The 18,719-nt window shown below is 51.6% G+C and overlaps 1 protein-coding gene across 2 annotated transcripts in view; it reads right to left on the reverse strand.

Moving 5' to 3' along the window:
• Positions 1 to 18,378, reverse strand: part of ATP9A (ATPase phospholipid transporting 9A (putative)) — a 122,374-nt gene extending 103,996 nt beyond the window's left edge. For both annotated transcript variants that reach the window (XM_043478778.1, XM_043478777.1), the window contains exon 1: positions 18,055 to 18,378. In XM_043478778.1, coding sequence (XP_043334713.1) covers positions 18,055 to 18,332 — 278 coding nt within the window. In that variant the 5' untranslated portion in view covers positions 18,333 to 18,378. The remainder of the gene's footprint in view (positions 1 to 18,054) is intronic.
• Between the last annotated feature and the right edge of the window lie 341 nt (positions 18,379 to 18,719).

Consider the following 18,719-nt stretch of genomic DNA (forward strand, 5'->3'; position numbering starts at 1 on the left):
GCTCCAATACTGGGGCCACCTGATGTGAAGAGTCGCCTCATTGGAAAAGACTCTGATGCTGGGAAAGACAGAAGGCAAAAGGAGATGGGGTGGCAGAGGATGAGATGGTTGGGTGGCATCACTGACTCAATGGACATGAGTTTGAGCAACTCTGGGAAATAGTGAAGGACAGAAGAGCCTGGTGTGCTGCAGTCCATGGGGTCGCAAAGAGTCGGAGGTGACTTAGTGATTGTACCACAACAAAAATGCTAACAGTCCCGAGTCTGTCCCCTGCATGTCAGTGACGAGGGAAATATTCTCCAGCTGCATCATCAAACACAGCGGCCACTAGCGACACGTGGCTGTTGAGCACTGGAAATACAAACTTTAAATTTTAGTTCACTACTTTAATGACCAAAAACAGCCATGTGAGTCTAGGAGCTGCCATACGAAACGGCCGGTCCCGAAGGACTAGAGGACGTGACCCCACCTGTTAAGCGCTTCGGGGCGGTGGGGGGCGGGGGGGACTGGAAGGAATGGAAGGGAAGGCATGAAGGAAAATTTTGCTCTTTGTTCCAGAATTGGGACAGATTGGCTAGATTTTTTTTAAACTGGGAGAATGTAAAATCTAGAATCCAGACAAATGCAAAGAAGGAAGCAGTCCACTGAAGTCTGAAGTATCTCTGGCCACAGGAATGCTACTGTCTGGAGAAGAAACAAGACCACAGTTGCCCCCCTTATCCATGGGGGACGCAGTCCAAGATCCCCCAGTGGATGCCTGAAGCCGAGGGCCGTTCCAAACTCCACAGGCACTGTGCTTTCCCTAAACACACAGACCTGTGGATAAAGTTTCACTTATAAATTAGGCACAGTAAGAGATTAACAAGAGTAACTGATAATAAGACAGAACAATTATAACAATAAAAGTTATGTGAATGTGCACTGTCTCTCAAAACATCTTACAGTACAAATTAAATGACTTTCTCATCTTAACTAAGTACTCATCACACCCTGTGGTCATAATCTTTGCAGTCTGAAGTCACGAAAACTCACAGGAATTTCTTTTTCCCTCTTCACAATTTTATGAACAGAAGATCCATCCTTACTGTACATCTTAGCAACCTCAGCATAAGTTTTTTTTCTTTAAGTCGAGAACTTTCCACCTTTTCACTTAAAGGAAGCATTTTACAGCTTCTTTGTGACATAGCCAAATTGCCAACATCATTATTTGGGGCCATTTTTAAGTAAAATAAGGGTGCGATACAGTCGCTCTGATAACAGAGGGGGCTGAGTGACTACCAGGCCGGACAGGCAGGACAAACGATGACGGTTCAAGTCCAGGGCAGGACTGAGCTGCAAGACACACAGTCTCACCGTGCAACTCAGAAGGGCAGCCAATGTGGAACTTACAACCCATTTATTCCTGAAACTTTCCATTTAAGATTCTTGGGTCCCTCGCGCCTAACTGAAACCACAGGAAGCAAAAGCTCAGAGAAGGTGGGACTGCTGTGTATCAGTGAAAAAGTTCAAGTCAATGTAGCAACTTCTTTAAATGTAAAGCTCAGATCCTCTCACCTCGAAGGCTACCTTGGACGTGTCTTACACACATTTTGGTACAAGGTGACCAAGGGGAAACACACGGCGATGCTCACAACAGCAATACACAGGAGAGCAAAACCCTGGGCATGAGCAGGTGCCCACGGCAGACGGACCCCTGGACGGCGGCTTTCTCTGCTCCTGCCCTTGTCATGGGCCACACACTGAGGCCTAAGCGCGACAGACATCGGCTCATCCGGTCCTCACATCCCCCGAGCAGTGTCATCATGACGCCCATTTTCAGAGAGCCGAACTCACCCGGCCAGGGTCACAGGGCCAGGGAGACGCGCCTCCGCCAGGAAGCCCCCTCCCTCCCAGCCCAGCTCCTCCCCTGCCCCCCTGGAGGCCTGGACCACAGCCCAGCCTCTGCGCTGCCCACCGGGAGTGGCTTTGGTGCTGAGACAGCTCCGCATGGCCACAAGCGAAGCTTCCAAGGGCGCCTGTAAAGCGCCAGATAGTTACAGCACCTGTCGCTTGTGGGGAGTCGACTTCTGGAATCAGGCGCTGGAGGGGCTGGTCCAAGGGGGACACAGTCACACCTCTCCTGGTGCTGCTGCCCCCCCGGGAATGGAACCTCCTCCTACCGCCCTCCTCTCTCTGCAGGGCGGTAGACATGGTGTCTGCACGCAGCTCTGTCAGGAGAACCTGTATCTACGAGGACCTTTATTCACTCAGCAAACACTTACTGAATGCCTGCGCTGTTCTCCCTCATGACCACTAACTGCACCATCACGAGGCGCTCGGCCCCAGTCCACACACAGAGAGCCCACCGGCGGCTGGTCCTCAGTCAGCCGCGGGCCCCTGCCCTCCACCTCCACCCGTCTCAGACACTCGGAAACAGGAAGCCTGATACGCAGTCAACAGAGAAAGGAAAAAACTTACGTTCTTACTTCTTTTACTCTCCTTTTTTAAAACTTTCCCAATCTCGTGGGTATGCACTAGGCAAAAGGAAAAAGGCAAATGACTGGAGGAGGCCACCGCCCGTCTCCTGACGGGGAGCACGGCCGTTCTGGCTTCTCCAGGGTGGAACACAGCAGGGCCCGTCCAGAGAGTGGCTCAGTGATTAGGACATGGTGAGAGCCCCTGAATACTCACCAGCTCCATCCAACCCAGAGACCTGGGGATGCTAGCCCATGAAAGCTGTCCAAGATGTAGCAAAACTTCATGCATCAAGACTGCCTCTGCAGACTTTAATTTCTAACAGCAAAACCCAACAAAATAAGGTCACCTAATAGCCATCTGATAAAACTGTAGATCAGAAGGAAATATGTTGTTGAGGCAGTAAGTCATGTCCAACTCCTGTGTGACCCCATGGACTGTAGCCCGCCAGGCTCCTCTGTCCTTGGGATTTTTCAGGCAAGCATACTGGAGTGGGTTGCCATTTACTTCTCCAGGGGATCTTCCTGACCCAGGGATAGAACCTGCGTATCCTGCACCTTGAGGCAGATTCTTTACCAGTGACCCACCAGGGAAGCCCAGAAGGAAACGTATTTCGTATCAAGAGGAAGTTGGGCTTTAAATTCCAGCTACTGCAACTTTAACTTTTCTATAAGAGAAAGCACTAGTTTCCTTTAACAGAAATTATTACTTTTATACTGGAAAACAATAAAATGCTAGTGTTTGGACGTCTCCATGTGGGAGCCAGAGAGGGCTCTGGGCGGGTTAGGCAGGTCCAGGCAGGGCCTGGCAGCCACCCTTGGCGGAGGTGCCGGGGCTCTTCTCCAGCAAGCACTGGCTCCCCGAGCCCCACCGAGCCCCGTGCTGCAGCGCTAGGACGGCAGCCTCGGCTGTCCAGGGGCCATTAGTGGCTGTCCGACAAAGGTCCACCCCGGTTAACACGAGAGATCACGGGCCGCGTCAGACGGACCTAAACAGGGGCATCTCCAGTCACGCAGCAAACACAAGGTCACAGAAACCCAGGCCTGGGCCTCCCTGCACCGCCCTCCATGCGTCTTCCGGCCGCCTCTGCTCTGGAGGGCCAGCGTTCAGAACGAATATAAAGTGACAACACAGTAAGAAACACCTGTGAACACACAGGGTCCTGGGTTATGTGAATTAAAGACGCCTCCTCAAAGAGACAGCATGTTGCCACTTAAAGTGTCGTTTACAAAGCACATTAGAATGCCAAACCAAAGCCTTACCTTAAAACGCTGGGTGAGAAAAAAAGGAAATAAAAGCACACGTGCTGCATGGGTGTAACTCACCAAACAATGTACACGTGGATACAAGACAGGAAGAAAGCAGCATATGCTAAAAGTCTGTGTTAACTATGGCTGCCGTTGAAGGGAAAAGTTAATACTCGTATCTCATTCAATAGTTTTCTCTGTTCTTCAATTCTTCTTTAATACACATGCACTCACTTTACAATTAAAATACAACTTAAGACTTTTTTACTACTTCCCTTAATATGCAAACTACTCAAGAAGGGGTGTTTGGTTGTAGAGTATACAGAAGCAGAAATAAAATGTTGTTCACATGAAGCACATAAGATTATAAACCAGTTACTTTGATTCTCGGGAAAAAAAATAAGAAATGCAAAAAAAATAAAATAAAAAAGGGGCTTCCCTGGTGTTCCACTGGTTAAGACCCTGAGCTCCCAATGCAGGGGGCATGGGTTTGACCCCTGCTTATTAGCAAACTAAGATCCCTTATGCCCTTTGGCCAAATTAAAAAGAAAGAAAGAAAAAAAGAAAGATCAAGCTGCAGAATATACTGAGAAGAAACAGGCTCCTCTGCCCATGGGATTCTCCAGGCAAGAATACCGGAGCGGGTTGCCATTCCCTTCTCCAGGGGATCTTCCCAATCCAGGGATCAAACCTGGGTCTCCTGCACTGCAGGCAGATTCTTTACCGATAATCGGCTATACTCCCATACAAAACAAAGAGTTTAAAAAAAAAAAAAAGAACTAGGGTTTGAGTCCTGATTCTATCCAAACTGTTTCAGCTTCTGCCCCTGGGTGAGTCACTTATCAATTCTTTTGTTTTTGAGGCAAAGATAGCAGGCCCAGTCCTTGGACTGTTGACTGTTTGAGGGTCGACACTCCTGAACCCCTCCTTGTTCACAGATCAATGACTGACTCCTACACGGACTTCATTTGGCAACGGAAGTGAGCAAACTCTAAAAACAGGCAGCATGGTCACCCCTTATGAACAAAAGATGCAGCAAGAATTAACAGGCATGAGTGAGCACCTGCTCCATGACCACATTCACTTAAAGGTCAAAAACAGGCCCAGTCTCTGCTGTTAGAAGTCAGGACACCAGTGGGGCGGGGGAGGAAGGAGAGGCGGGAGGCTTCTGAGGTCACAGCCGATTTATTCACCTCCAGTTACGGGAGTGCGTTCACTTCATGAAAACTCATCAAGCTGTGCGTTTAAGATGAACGCACTTTCCTGTGTGTGCACATGCATGGATGTGCATATATGCATAGTTTTTAATCAGTTAAGGAAGAAAAAAAAAAGCCCTGCCCGTGGGACAAGTGGTCTTATCTGTTTACTTCCTGGTCCTTTGACTTAGCCAGACATAGTTGTGTCATCCCTTCTATGAGAGTCTCAAATTGCCTTTAATCTGGAGAACAAAAAAAGAGGGAAGAACATGAAGGTGGGGCAGTTCTCCAGTTTTACATTTTCTTTGGACCTCCCCGGGGACTGACCGCTTCGTACAAGCTAAAAGGTATTCAGATTCAAGGGTGAGTCCAGACGTTTCAGAAACAGATGTTCCACCCTTTTCCTCCACTACCAGGAACGTCTCCCTCACAGACAGTGAATTAGGAAAATAAGGATCAACATGCAAACTAACCCTGAAAACAGAAACCATGCTTGTGAAGAATTCACAACCACTGGGATAATCTGAAGTTTCTAAAATTTCCCCGTCACATCATTTCTGCTCTCTGCCTCCGCCAGAAACAATGCACGTAATGGGTTGGCCAAAAAGTTCGTTCAGAGGTATCCGCAGACTCCCACGGAAAAACCAGAGCAAACTTTCTGGTCAACCCAATAGCGTGATAGGCGCTCAGTCGTGTCCGATGCCGTGGGACCCCACAGACTGTAGCCCGCCAGGCTCCCCTGTCCATAGGATTTCCCAGAACAAGAATACCGGAGTGGGTAGACATCCCCTTCTCCAGGGGATATTCCTGACCCAGGGCTTGAACCCGGGTTTCCTGCATCATCGCAGGCAGATTCTTTACCGTCTGAGCCCCCAGGGAAGCTCAGTCAGCACACATCAGGAGTGAGCAACTCTTATAATTCTCAGCAGACTAACCTAGCCCAGTCCGAGTGACAAGAATCAGTGAACCAACCATCCAAAGCACAAACTGGAAATGTGACCACCGTAAACTCTGTAAACACAAGGAAACATCTGGAACCGGTGCCTCCTCCCTGGGGAGCACAAGGGCTGTGCTTTAGGTTACGGGAGCGGGTGGTACCCAGCTCTAGCGCACGTGACTTTGCAATACGCTGAGGGAGACTGGACTGTCTAAAGAAAACTGCTGAAGAACTTATCCATCGGTTTAAAATAAAAGTTTACCACTGACACCAAGAGACTCCTCACCCACAAACAACCAGCAGATGCTTCCTGTATTCGTCTTCTTAGGCGGCCATACGAAAATACCACGGACTGGGTGGTTAAACAACAGAAATTTATATTCTGATCGTTCTGGTGGCTGGAAAGTCCAAGATCAAGATGTCGGCAGACTTGGCACTTTCAGAGGCCTCGCTCCTTGGCATGCCGACGGCCACCTCTGCCCTGGGTCCTCGCGGACTGTCCTCTCATCTCTGGTGTCTCTCCTCCTATCCTCATCTCCTCTTCCTAGAGTACCACTCAGCCTGGTTAAGGGCTCGCCGTAAAGGCTTGTTTTAATCTGATCACCTCTTTAAAGGCCCTGTGTGCAAATACCGTCCCTTTCTAAGGTGCAGGGTTAGGACCGTGGGGTGTAAGTTCAGGCCCAGAGGCTCTATTCCAACAGCTCAAGGCTTCTTTAGTCAAGAAGCTGAACTCAGAGTTGAGAACATGGTCCAAACATGAATTTCTTGCCCAACAGGTTTTTCTTTTATTTTTTTAAAGAGATGATGACTCACCTGAAGGACAACAAAGGCTATGGCTATTCACAGAACATTCCACTCATCCAGGGGTTCCTAAAAGCGGTGATCCCGCCCACTCCTACTCCCTCACCCCCGGGGGTCATGGCAACGTCTGGGGACCCTTCGGGTTGTCCCAGCTGGGGGGCCCCTAGGTCACAGGAGTGCTACTGGCCTCCAGGGGGTGGAGGCCAGGGTTGCTGCCCAAACTCCTACCACGCACAGGACACGCCTCCACGGTAGAGAATTGTCAAAGACAACATCAACAGTGCGGAGGCTGAGGGCTGGCCAAACCCGACTTCATCTGTGGCCCAGCAGATGGCCGGGCGGAGGGAGGCGACCTGCCAGGCCCGGCTCCGCGGGGAGGGCACTGTTCCCTCCGCAGGCGGCTCCTTCTCAGGCAGGGCAACCAGCAGGCTCTACCCTGGCACAGGGCAAATGCCACAGAGATTTAACGGGAAGGAGGCAACAGCCTTCAGCTCACCCAGACTGCCAGTTCACACAAGAAGCCTTTCTTTCCACGGGGCCCCTTCCAACTGTCCTCTCCCACAAGCCCCTCAAACTTTAGACGCTATTAAAGCAATGATAAGATTCCCAATCAACAAGGCAAACTAACCACTGTTTTAAAATCATTTCTTTCCTGGATGACTTGGCGAAATAAAAAGGATTTTTTAAGTCTGCAAACAACAAATGCAGGAGAGGGTGTGGAGAAAAAGGAACCCTCCTACACTGCTGGGAATGCAAATTGGTGCAGCCACTATGGAAAGCAATATGGATGTTCCTTAAAAAAACTAAAATAGAGTTGCCATATGATTCAGCAATCCCACTCCTGGCCATACATCCGGACAAAACTATAATTCGAAAAGATACATTCACCTCCAAAGTTCACTGCAGCACTATTAACAATAGCCAAGTCATGGAAGCAGCCTAAAAGTCCATCATCAGAAGAATGGATAAAGAAGATGTGGAACCAATATGCAGAGATGTTACTAAGCCATAACAAAGAATGAAATGGACTTCCCTGGTGATCCAGTGGTTAAAACTCTGCGCTTCCAATGCAGGGGGCACATGTTGGATCCCTGGTTGGGGAAGATCCCCCATGCCATGGGGAAAAAAAGAATGACATAATGCCATTTGCAGCAACATGAATGTACCTAGAGTTTACCATTCCGAGTGAAGTAAGTCAAAGACAAATATCATATGATATCGCTGACGTGTGGAATCTAAACTATGATCTAAAGGAACTCATCCATGAAACATAAACAGACCCACATAGAGAACAGTCCCGCAGCTGCCAAGGGGGAGTGGGTGGGGGAGGGCCGGGCTGGGAACTGCGAATTGTTGCTGCTTGTTCAGTGGCTTGGTTGTGTCCGACTCTTTGCGACCCGTGGATTGCAGCCCACCAGGCTGCTCTGTTCATGGGATTTCCCAGGCAAGAATACTGGAGTGGGCTGCCCTTTCCTTCTCCAGGGGATCTTCCTGACCCAGGAATCGAACACACGCCTCCTGTCTTGGCAGGCGAATTCTTTACCACTGAATCACCAGGGAAGCTGGGTTTGAGATTAGCAAATGCAAACAATTATACACAGGATGGATAAACAACAAGGTCCCACTATATTCTGTACAGAGTCACAATGGAAAGAATATGAAAAAGAACGTATAATGCACAACCAAATCGTTTTACTATAAAGCAGAAACTAACAACCCTGTAAATCAACTGTACTTCAATAAAATTAGAAAAAAATTTTTTTAGAATTTTAACTCTATTAGCACAAACAGCTTATCCCTTTTCTTTCCCCTTGTTAACAATGCCATTATATTTTTAGACCAACAGCACCATGTCAGCAAGCCCACTGCTTCCTAAATGTCAGCCATGACGCGGGCACATCTACAAAGCTCCCCAACTATTACTGACTTCATACTTCTAACTTGACTCTGTGTTTTTTTTACTGAAACGTATGCAAAAAGGAAACTTCTGTCACTACTACAAAAAGAAGACAAGTATCGCTTGGCATAAACAGAGGAACCATAAACATAATTGCAAGTCTTTCAATGTTTGGCCCTGGGCCACCTAAAGTGATCTTTGGCGATGCTTTCCACAGGCCAAGCTCTGAATGCGTAAATCAATCTTTCAAAGTCACATAAATAAAGCAAACGCTCGCTTTAAAAAAAAATCAGAAAAAAAAAATCAGCACCCATCTCTCTCTTTGGCTTTCCTGGTAGCTCAGCTGGAAAAGAATCTGCCTGCAGTGCAGGAGACCCCGATTCCTTTGATTCCTGGGTCTGGAAGATCCCCTGGAGAAGGGATAGGCTACCCACTAGAGTATTCTTGGGCTTCCCTGGTGGCTCAGACAGTAAAGAATCCTCCTGCAATGCAGGAGACCTGGATTCAATCCCTGGATCGGGACTATCCCCTGGAGGAGGGCATGGCAACCCACTCCAGTATTCTTGCCTGGAGAATCCCATGGACAGAGGACCCTGGCGGGCTACAGTCCATGCGGTGACAAAGAGTTGGACACGGTTGAGCAACTAAGCACATTCTCTCCCTTTAGGTAGAAGTCATCAAAACAACATGCTACGATGGGTTTTCTTCTTTCCAAATTAAACCAAAGCCCAGTCGCTTTCAGGAGTGAAGCTCGAGCCACTCCGTGGCCATTCCCAAAGGTGGCCGTCAAACGTGGACAGCCCTCACTGGTGACTTCCATCGTTTGCACCTGGGTGCAGATACTGAAAGGACTTTCTGTGCTGAGAAGTAACAGCCCAAGAAGTCCGAAGATGGCTTATTCCATACCCTGGCTCCTCCTTCCCACTGACTGCAGGGATGGGGGGCAAAGGTCAAGGTCAAACGGCCGCCTTGCCGCCCTGGGGACTGGTGTGCAGCGGGCGCCCTGGCCTTCCTCGGTCCTCAGCCCAAGCGCTCCCTTTCAGCATCTCTACCTGGCTGTGTGTGTGCAACTTCACAGCCGATGTCACAGCCTGGGCCCGCCTGGGCAGGGAGCACCGGGGCGGGCCCACGACAGGGAGGCCGTACCAGGAAGTGGATGGCACCCGTGCAGCTGGGCTGGCAGAGGGCACAGAGACCGCTTCCGGGTGGGCAGCTGCCAAGCCTGCCCCGGCTGTTCTCTTGTCCGAGGCAGCCAAGAGCCCATCACAGGAGGGGAAGGGCTGGGCCCCTCGGCGGAGGGACAGAGAGGGGCAGACAGAGGGCGCCTGGTGTCTTGGCCTGTGACTCCCCTCTCCCGGTACTCACGTTCCAAGTCCCTTGGGCACCCCCAGCCCTGCCTTCAGACCACATGGCTAAGACAGGCAGAGTTGATCCCCCCAACCAGGGAAGACCTCCGAGCCAGGAAAACACAGGAGCAGATGGTTAGTGAGCAGCAGTTCAAGGATGTCCAACAGGCGTCCTACAGACTTAGAGCTGAGAACATGGAGACTTTTTCCTGGACCGGCTGGAAAAGGTTCCTCCCTCCCCATTCTCAAGGGCAGAGGCGGCTCTGTTTCTTTTATAAACGGGAGATCTGCTTCAGGCGTGTTTCTCTCAACAAGGATTTATTGGGCCCTTTCAGTCACCTTGGCCCCTGTGGAGGCCTGCTAGGAGGAGGACTTCTAAAATGACAAATATTCTAGAAGGCTGTGGTCCATAGCCATTTTCGCTGGCTACAAGTGGGGTCTATGGAACTGGAGGGGGCACACAGCTCTCCTGAAAACTGAAGATATACTGGGCTTCCCAGGTGGCTCAGTGGTAAAAGAATCCCCCTGCCAATGCAGGAGACACCAGTTCAATCCCTGGGTTGGGAAGATCCGAAGGGACTGGCAACCCCACTCCAATATTCTTGCCTGGGAAATCCCATGAGATGAGAGGAACCTGGTGGGCTACAGTCCATGGGGTCCCAGAGAATCAGACACAACCAAGCAAGTGAGCACCCACACGCATGCACGCACGCACGCACACACACACACATGCTCAGGATAACACTGAATTCTATCTTGGCAAGAGATGTGCTTTTGTGTACAAAACAAAGAACAACACAGTAACTCCTGGAGGAAAACTTAACAAAACCAGAGTAATCTGGAGAAAGGTAACACGTCTTATGGAAACAGTAGCATGGTTCATACCAAATTTCAAAACAACTCTTTATGCCAAGGCCACTGGACACAGAATCCGACTCTTGGCTGGCCCGTCAAGGAGTGATGCTGTACCTTCAAGGATTTAAACTTATTGAAAAGTAAATAAAAGTGTAGACTTGTTCTCTTCTTAAAAAAAAAAAAAAAAAAGAAGGATGTGTTGGGCACCTAGTCCGTGCCCGGCTCCGTGCAATGGTGACTAACCTGTCCCCAGCCAGGGCCCCGCAGTGTTCCCAGCTGAAGGATCACACAGGGACACGTCTAACTGCAACTGAGCAAAATAGAAGAGGAGCAGGTGCTCTGAGAGGCCCCCAGAATGGGACCTGCTCTGCAGAGGGGACGTCAGGGAAGTCTCCCCTGAGGACCTGAGGCTTCAGTGGGACTTAACGGAAGACGGAGCTTCGACCAGATGAACAGGGGAGAGGAGGACTTTCCAGGCAGAGGACAGCATGTGCAGAGGCCCTGCGTCCAGAGGGGGCCGGGAGGAGACAGTGAGGACAGATCCCGCGGCTGGACAAGGAAGGGGCCGAAGCGCGCTGAGATCAGATCAGGAGGCGGCCAGGGTGGAATTGCTGGTTTCTGTGCCAACCTGTCCAGCAGGCACTGGCCATGTGTGGGGACCAGACGCTGAAACGTAGCTAGTGCCACTGAGGGGCTGAATGTTTAACCTGATTTTAATTATTTTAAACCTGAATTTACACAGCCATAGGAGGCTAGTGACTACCATGCTGGACAGCGTGGGGCCAGAGCACCTAGTGAGGTGGTTCCCTGGAGGGCTTTGAGCGGAACATGCCCACGATCAAAGCATCTGGCCATATCTGGGCTTCCCAGGTGGCTCAGTGGTAAAGAACCCTTCTGCCAGTGCAGGAGACACGCTGGTTCCATCTCTGGGTCAAGAAGATCCGTTGGAGGAGGGCACAGAAACCCACTCCAGTATTCTTGCCTGGTCAATCTCATGGACAGAGGAGCCTACAGGGCTACAGTTCATAGGGTCACAGAGAGTCGAGCATGACTGAATCAATGTAGCACACACATTCTGGCTGAGAGGTGGAGACCCCACTGGACAATCAAAAGCATGGATGAAGGGTATCAACTGATGATGAAGACGACGACAAGGAGGATGGGCCGGTGGCAGCAATGCTAAAGGAGATGTGAACAGATTCCAGAGCAACTCAGGGAGCAAAAGCGGGAGGTCCTGATCAAGGCTTAGCAAACGAAGAGGAGGGCGAAGGCAGCATCCAGATCCTGGGTTTCAGGGTTTTGCCTTGAAGAGCTGGCACACCATTCTCCGTGCATGGGAACACTGGAGGAAGGAAGACCAGGCTCATGATGGGAGCCAGGCTGAAAGGACTCAGGAAGAGGGCAGAAGGACTTGAAGGTCACTGAAGCCACGGGTTGCAAGTGTTAGTTGCTCAGTCGTATCTGACTCTTTTCCACCCCACTGACTCCAGCCCGCCAGGCTCCTCTGCCCATGGAATTCTCCAGGCAAGAATATTGGAGTGGGTTGCCATTCCCTTCTCCAAGGGATATTCCCAACCTAGGGACTGAATCTGGGTCTCCTGCGTTGCAGGCCGATCCTTTACCAACCTGAGCCACCAGGGAAGGGCTCCCCCATGGCTCAGCAGGTGAAGAATCCGCCTGCGATGCAGGAGACACAGAAGATCCGGGTGCGATCCCTGGGTCGGGAAGATCCCTGGAGGAGGGAATGGCAACCCACTCCAGTATTCTTGCCTGGGAAATCCCAAGGTCAGAGGAGACAGACAGGCTACAGTTGGACGGGTCGCAAAGAGTCGGATGTGACCGAGCATGCACACACGAAGCCATGAGCAGGACAAGCTCAGCCCAGACTTCAAGGGGAGGAGGGCCAGGAGCAAACCCTGAGCAACCCCGTCTCTGCGCCGGAAGACAGAGGAGATGATACAGGGGAACCCACAGGGCCACCACGGAAGAGCCGGGAGCGACTGACAAACCAAGTCTCAGACACTCACAGCAGACAGGAGGAAGGAAAGCATCTGTCTGCATGAAGACCTGAATGTTCTTAGTGATTGTTTACATACAACAGCCAAACACGAGACGTAACCCCAATGTCCATCGTGGTGAAGAGATGAAGCATGGTATACCCACACAATGGAAATCTTTAAGCAATAAAAAGGAACTTTAAAACCACTGTGTTAACAACTCTGCTCAAGATTCTGTAATATTCCTTGGTGGCCCAGCGGCTAAGACTCCACTCTTCCGGTGCAGGGGGCTCCAGTCCGATCCCTGGTGAGGGAACCAGATCCCACATGCTGCAACTAAGAGCTCTCACGCCACAAGGAAAGATCCCACATAAGGCAATGAAAAGGATCCCGAGCACTGCAACTAAGAACCGCTGCAGCCAATAAAATTTTTTTTTCAAAAATTCTGTAACAACCTAACTGGGAAAAGAATTTGAAAAGGATACATGTATATGCAAAACTGAATCAGTTCACTGTACAGCTGAAACCAGCACATTGATGATCAACTGTTCTTCAACATAAACTAAAAGGTTTCAAAAAAAACACTCGTTGTGCTCGCAAAACAGAAGCAGGCTTACAGAGAACAAACCAGTGGTTACCAGCTGGGAGGGGGTTGTTGAGGGAAAAATACGAACTACTGAGTGTGGACGGCTCGAGGACGTATTACAACACAAGCCAATATTCTGTGGTAACTGTAAACACACAAGGCTTTCCAGGTGGCACTAGGAGTAAAGAACTTCCCCGCCAATGCACAAGATGTAAGCTCCTTGGGGTTGATCCCTGGGTTGGGAGGATCCCCTGGGGGAGGGCATGGCAAGCCACTCCAGGATTCTTGCCTGGAGAGTCCCATGGAGCCTGGTGGGCTATGATCCACAGGGCTGCAAAAAAGAGTCAGACACAACTAGCAAGTGACTTAGCACATAAATGGATAGTAACCTTTAAAAACTGTATTAAAAGTTAAAATTAAAAAACCATTCTGTTAAATGAAAAAAAAAAAAGCAGATACAAAGACAACACAGTTTATGACTCCATTTATATGAAATTTCCAGAAAGGGCAAACCTATGAAAACAGAAGTCAGCCTGGGATGAAGGCATGAGGGAACTTCTGGGGGAGATAGAGATGTTCAAAAACTGGATTGTAAGGAATTACAGAAACTCTGTACATTTACTTAAAAAAAAAAATCAATGTGTTGTACCTTAACAATGGATGCATTTTATGTGATATAAAGTAACCCAAGTGTAAGTTGCTCAGTCCTATTGGACTCTGTGACCCAGTGGGCTGTATGTAGCCTGCTAGGCTCATCTGTCCAGGGGATTCTCTAGGCAAGAACACTGGAGTGGGCTGCAGGCGGATTCTTGACTGTCTGAGCGACCAGGCAATACAGGAGACCTGGGTTCAGTCCTTGGGTGGGGAAGATCCCCCGGAGGAGGGCATGGCAACCCACTCCAGAGTTCTTGCCTGGAGAATCCCCTGGACAGAGGAGCCTGGTGGGCCACAGTCCGTGGGGTCGCAGAGTCGGACACCACTGAGCGACTCAGCAGAGCACACAGCGCCCCCGCACTGCAGGTGGCTTCTTTACCCTCGGGGCCACCAGGGCAGCCCCATACCCCAGCAAAGTTGTCTGCCCCCCCCCAAGAAAAGCTGAAGCAAACTGTGTACCTAAATACACAGCTGTTTAATTCAGTTCACATCCAAAATTTCCTTGTTCCCCATTTCCAGATACATCAAAAAATCAAAGCATCCTGTCCAAGTTGGCCACGAGATCCCAAATCATTACTCAGGAAAGGCAAAGTCTCGGTTCTGCCCAACCTGCTCTCTACCTATCACACCAGGGCGCCTACTTATCTGTCCGGAATCATTTATGTGGTTAATCATTTCCTGGATTTGATCAGGAGAGAGCAATGAAGTCTGTATTTCTCAACTTCCCACCATCAAATGTCCTTCTTCTCAAAGGAGCATTCTGGAAATTACCAATGGCAAACCTCACACAAAAATCTAATTATCACTATTTGGCCTAGTGAACATCTAAGATGTACTGAGTGCTTAGTGTTCCAAACTTAAGATGGATTAAGTCTCAAACAATCCTAGGAGGTACACATAATTATGGGGTTCCCTGGTGGCTCAGAAGATGAAGAATCAGCCTGCAATGCTGGAGACCTGGGTTCAATCCCTGGACTGGGAAGATCCCGTGGAGGAGGGCATGGCAATATTCTTGCCTGGAGAATCCCATAGACAGAGGAGCCTGGTGGGCTACAGTCCTTGGGGGTGCAAAGAGCCGGCCATGACTGAGCAGCTGAACCACAAGCACACACAGAGAATTAGTTAGTCCCACTTTACAGGTGAAAAAGCTAAAACTCAGAGAGGTTAAGTAACTTCCCCCGAGTCACACAGCCAGTGAGGGGCAAAACCCAGGCTTGCACCTGGTTCTCCAATCCTACGCCCATGCTCCTAACCAGTCTCTTGTGTTTCACCAAGAGGAGAATTTCATTTAGCCAGAAGCAAAGCACATGATGTCAGAAAAAAGGTTTCCAGCGATGTGAGGCAAATGCTTATGTCCTAACAAAACCACTGCAATAGTTTTCTCAACATCAGGATGTGGTAACTTTCTCAAGACAGAAAAGAGCTTTGGGGCTATGGGATTCCTCCAGCAAATAAACTGCATGTCTTGGCATATGCTGAGTGATCCCAGCCTTAATTATACTCTGTCTTCTGGGACCTGTGGCACCTAGGTTTTTGGTTTCTTTAACCACAAAATCCCCGAACCATCCTACAGCTTAGAGCCATTAGATAAAAAGAGTTGATCAGGTTCAAATCCATCCCCTGACACTGACTACTCCTTTGACTTCCAACAAATTATTTAGCATCACTGAACCTTAGTTTCCCTGGCTATAAAATGAAGAAACGAACTCCAAAAATTCACACAGTGGTTATGAGGATTTAGACACAGGCCAGGTGGCACAGTGGTAAAGAATCCACCTGCCAATGCAGGAGACGAAGGAGACTCAGGTTTGATCCCTGGATTGGGAAGATTCCCTGGAGCAAGAAATGGCAACCCACTCCAGTATTCTTGCCTGGAAAATTCCATGGACAGAGGAGCCTGGCAGGCTACAGTCCATGGGGTTGCAAAGACTCAGACACAACTGAGCGATTGAGTATGCATTTTATTTCAAGTGCCCAGCAGAGAGTCTGACCATCACAAATATGTTTGCTTCTTATTTCTTTACTTCACCTCCCACCCTGAAATTACAAGGTTTTCCAAAAGTGTTTCCAGATACCAAGATCACCAACTTGACAAGGCCACTCCTAAAAATGCAGATTAAATACAAGAATATATATGCAAACACCTGGAATTCCCGATACCTGACTTGAATTTGAATCCACGTCACTGCTCAGGAAACAAATTAGTTCCCAGGTGGCAAATTCTAAAGGAGAGGCAATCCTCCACTCCAATACTAAACAGAAACCTTTTTTCCCAATTGTTGGCACCACTCGGCCCCTATGCTAAGGATGCATATTTCTCTCATGGTAATCATCACTTTTAAATAATTATTTGCATTTTTCTCTCTTGCACTGAATGAGAGGTTCTCAACTATGCTGACACGTTAAAATCATCCGGGGAGCCATGAAAAAATAAGGTAGATAAGACAGATAAAGATAGCCAAGTCCCACTTTAGATTTTTATTTCAAAGGTAAAAAACGCGGCGGGAATGGTCATTGTTAAAGCTGCCCTGGTGATTCCAATGCACAAGCAGGGTCCAGAGGCCCGCACCTGTTGTCAGGGCTTGTTTAGTTCAGCTTTGAACCTGTCTCCCCGCAGAGCCTGCACACACAGTAGGCATTTTTATAACTGTGGCATGAATTAATAACTAGAGGACCTCAGAGTCCACTGATGTTATTAACTCATTAAAACATTCACTGAGGGTGTTTATTACATGCAGGCCCTCTTCCAGGCATAGGGCTCAAGCCGTCACCGTTCTTTAGCCTTGACAGGTAGGGATTAAAACGTAGGCCGAAAGTGAAGAAAGCTGTGGAGGACAGTTCACCTCTGGCTCAGAGATCCTGAGTTCAGTCTGCGTTTTGCAGCATCTTCGCAGAGGTCCCTGACCCCTCTGGGCCTCTGTCTTCTACCAATGGGGGTCTCCTCCCCGGAAGATTTAAGGAAGATGGGGGACAAAGACCCCACAAAATGGCTGCTGGCATCATCCCTTCCCCCACTTTTAAATAAATTCCACTGACACCTGGTGAAGTCACCCTAGGTGTTCATCCGGCCCACGCCCCTGCATCAAGCAACCGACGCCGCACAAAGCGGCCGCCACCGGGAAGTGCGCGGGGAGAACCGGACGCCAAAGCGAAGGGCGGCCCGCGGGGCCCGGCCCCGCCCAGCTGCCTTCTCCGGCGACCGCAGCCCCACCTGGGCAGCCTCGGGAAATGCACGCTTCCAGGTCCCACCCCAAGCAGTCACCGGCGGGCCCGGGCGGGGCCAAGAATCAGCATTTTAACCAGCTCGCCTCCCCCCGCACCCCCCACCCCGTTAACTCTGCCCCAGCCCCTTAAAACCTCAACAGGTCAGCGCCCTCCTCCCAGTGGGAAGCTGTCAGGGCGCAAAACGCCCGCGCCTCCTCTTTCCGAGTGGGTGCAACCCTCACGAGGCGGCCCAGGGGCCTGCCTCTGCGGAAGGATACAGCAGGTGGCAGCCACCGCCCCTGACAGAGGGGGTGGGGGGCTCCTTCCTCACATTGTGGGGGAGCGCGGGGAGGGGGTGCCCAGGCGACCAGCAGGAGCCCCTCTCGCCCTCCGGCGGTCCAGCCGGCGCCGGGGAGGGAGGGCGGCCATCTGGCGGCGGGGACCCCGCGGCGGGTCTGCAGCGGGGGCAAAGCCAGCCGAGAATTTCCGGGCTCCCGAGGGCGGTTCCAGGAGAAAAGAGAGGTTCGATATTGACCAAATCGGAATTACGAAGACAAGGCGTAATCAGGAAACAATAAAATGGATAGAAGGCGAGGCTGATCCCAGTTCCACAGCGCCGGGCGGGCCCGGCCTCCCGCGGTGCCTAAAGCAAGGCAGGCAGAGGTGCCCGGCAGCCGGGAGCTCGGGCCCGAAAAGGACGCGATTGCGCCGCGGTGCCGGGCCTGGTTGAGCCGGACCGCTCCCCGCCCGCCCCTCCCCGGGCCCGGCCGCCGGCTCATGGCGCCGGCCGACCTGTCAGGCCCGGCCCGGCCCGCCCCGCCCGGCGCCGGGCTGCGGCCGCGCGCGGACAAAGGAGGGCTGCGGCCCGGGCCCCGCTCACCCGGCGCGGGGCCTGCTGTCCATCCGCTTCTTCTGGCGCACCGGCTGCAGTGGGATGTTGTCCGTCATGTCGCCCGCCTTGGCCGCCGCGCCCCCAGCGCAGCCTGGGCCGCTGCCCGGTCCGGCCTCCGCGCCACCGCCCGCCGGCGCCGCGCCGCCCCGGGGGAGGAGGCGGCGGCAGCGGGCGGGCCGAGCCCGCAGCGACGGGGCGAGCTCGCGAGCGCCGGGCCACGCGCGGAGCCGCCCGCGCGGCCCGACCGACGGACACGGGCGCACCATGGGCCCGAGCTCCGCGCGCCGCCCGCCCGCCCGGCGCCGCGCCTGCCTGCCTGCCTGCCACGGGGGGCGGCCCGCCGTGTCCGCGCGCGGCCGCCGCAGAGGCCCCGCCCCCGGCCCGCGCCGCGCGCCCCCCACGAGCGCCCACCCGGCCGCGCGCCCCCCGCCCACGCCCCGCCGTGCGCGCGCCCGGCCGCCCCCCGCCCCCGCGGACGCCACTTTCACCCGCACATGTTCGCCTGTGCGCACACGCACACGCCACCAGGCTCACTCTGCACACGGCATCCATCCTCTCACGGGCTCACTCTTGCACACTCACACGCGAGCCACACACACACATTCTCACCCGCCCCCTTCCTACCAGCGTCTGACGGTCACGCTCACCCGCAC

The sequence above is a fragment of the Cervus canadensis genome, chromosome 10 (genome assembly GCF_019320065.1).
Source record: "Cervus canadensis isolate Bull #8, Minnesota chromosome 10, ASM1932006v1, whole genome shotgun sequence".
NCBI lineage: Eukaryota > Metazoa > Chordata > Mammalia > Artiodactyla > Cervidae > Cervus > Cervus canadensis.